This window comes from Nelumbo lutea, chromosome 4, assembly GCF_056320005.1.
Source record: "Nelumbo lutea isolate HS-2025 chromosome 4, American lotus-T2T, whole genome shotgun sequence".
NCBI classification, from domain to species: domain Eukaryota; kingdom Viridiplantae; phylum Streptophyta; class Magnoliopsida; order Proteales; family Nelumbonaceae; genus Nelumbo; species Nelumbo lutea.
Window position 1 is genome coordinate 31,501,101 of NC_142687.1, and position 1,473 is coordinate 31,502,573.

Consider the following 1,473-nt stretch of genomic DNA (forward strand, 5'->3'; position numbering starts at 1 on the left):
CAGTGTTAGGCGAACCAGAAAGAAGAATATTTCTTGTAGAAAATCTCCTGTTCCCATGTCCTGCCATAGGTTTTGTCGTGTGCTTAGCTTGGCTCTACCGCATTGGCTAGACCCTTGCTCCATGCCCCCCCATGTGCTCCCCTAACTAAAATACTGCAACCCTCCAAGGGTCCACCCCTTTATTGAAAAAGATCTCTCTCTCTCTCCTCCACACAAAGATATGTATATAAGCTTAGACCCTTGTCAAAATAAACACATTCACCATTCTTCTACAGCCTGCAACTGAGCTCCCTAACATGGGATAAGTTTCCAATCCACTACTCTCTCTCTCTCTCTCTCTCTATCTCTCTCTCTCTCTCTCTCTCTCTCTCTCTCTCTCTCTATATATATATATATATATATATATATCTGATATGGGAAACACCACATCTTGTGCTCCTACGAATGCTTCTAATGGAGCAGTGAAGGTTTTGTTCTGCGATGGGAGAATGGAAGTTTACACAAGGCCAATTAAAGCAGCTGAGCTCATGCTAGAGAATCCTTGCCAATTTGTCTGTGAATCAAGCGATCTCAAGGTGGGTCACCGAGTTCCTGGACTAGGGGCCGACGTAGAGCTCGAGCAGCGGCACCTCTATTTTCTTCTTCCTATCGAGATGCTCTATTCTGTGCTGACAGATGAGGAAATGGATTCTCTTTCATGCAGAGCTTCCAGAGCAACAAAACGTGGGTCTTCTAACAACATCGGGAAGATATTCCCTGATTTCTGCCTGTTCCCGTCAGAATTCAAGACAATGGACTCGCTGGACAGAAGTCTGGAGCCTATCGAGAGATACTCGACCCAGAGATCGTGGAAGCCATCATTGGATACCATAGATGAAACTCCGTGTACGCTATGATTGGAGAAGATAGAGTACAAGGTTCAGATGATGGTCTCCTCAATTTTGATTTTTCTGTTATTTGTGAAGATTTTTGGTGTGATTTCATTTGTTGTTGGGTAGATTCTGATTCTAGGCGAGCACTGAAGAACTTCATCAAATGTAAGCCAAATGGGTTGGGGTTGGCATATCTAAGCCACTAAGCCCATAAAAAAATTTGGGTTAGGGCTTGTGTAGAATCATAGATAGGCTTGTTAACTAAATGGAGTGGGGTCTGATTTGGGAGCCCATTTGCAGATATTATTTTTATTTTTTATATCAACAATTTCTACACAAGAGTCAGGACTGACTGATCTTCCCAAGTTGCCATACAGGCCATACTGATGACGGTTGTGGGCCTAATTCCTTCTGCCATCTTGTTTTAGTTTTCAAGTTCCAGGCAGGCTTCCAGCCCAACTAATTAGTAAGGCTTTCTTTCTTCCTGGGATATCTCTTAAGCTGTGTTTGGTTTGAAAGAAAACAACTTTCTATTGCTCTTTTATTTTCTACCAAACCAAATATAGCCTTAGTATATATGTTATAGAATTGACAATGGTTT

At 42.2% G+C, this 1,473-nt stretch overlaps 1 protein-coding gene across 1 annotated transcript; it reads left to right on the forward strand.

Annotated features, from left to right (window-relative positions):
* Positions 1-333: 333 nt before the first annotated feature.
* Positions 334-1,197, forward strand: LOC148854992 (DUF4228 domain protein). Its single transcript, XM_088982184.1, has one exon. The coding sequence runs from the start codon at positions 414-416 to the stop codon at positions 894-896; it is 483 nt and encodes a 160-aa protein (XP_088838310.1). The 5' UTR covers positions 334-413; the 3' UTR covers positions 897-1,197.
* Positions 1,198-1,473: the final 276 nt, after the last annotated feature.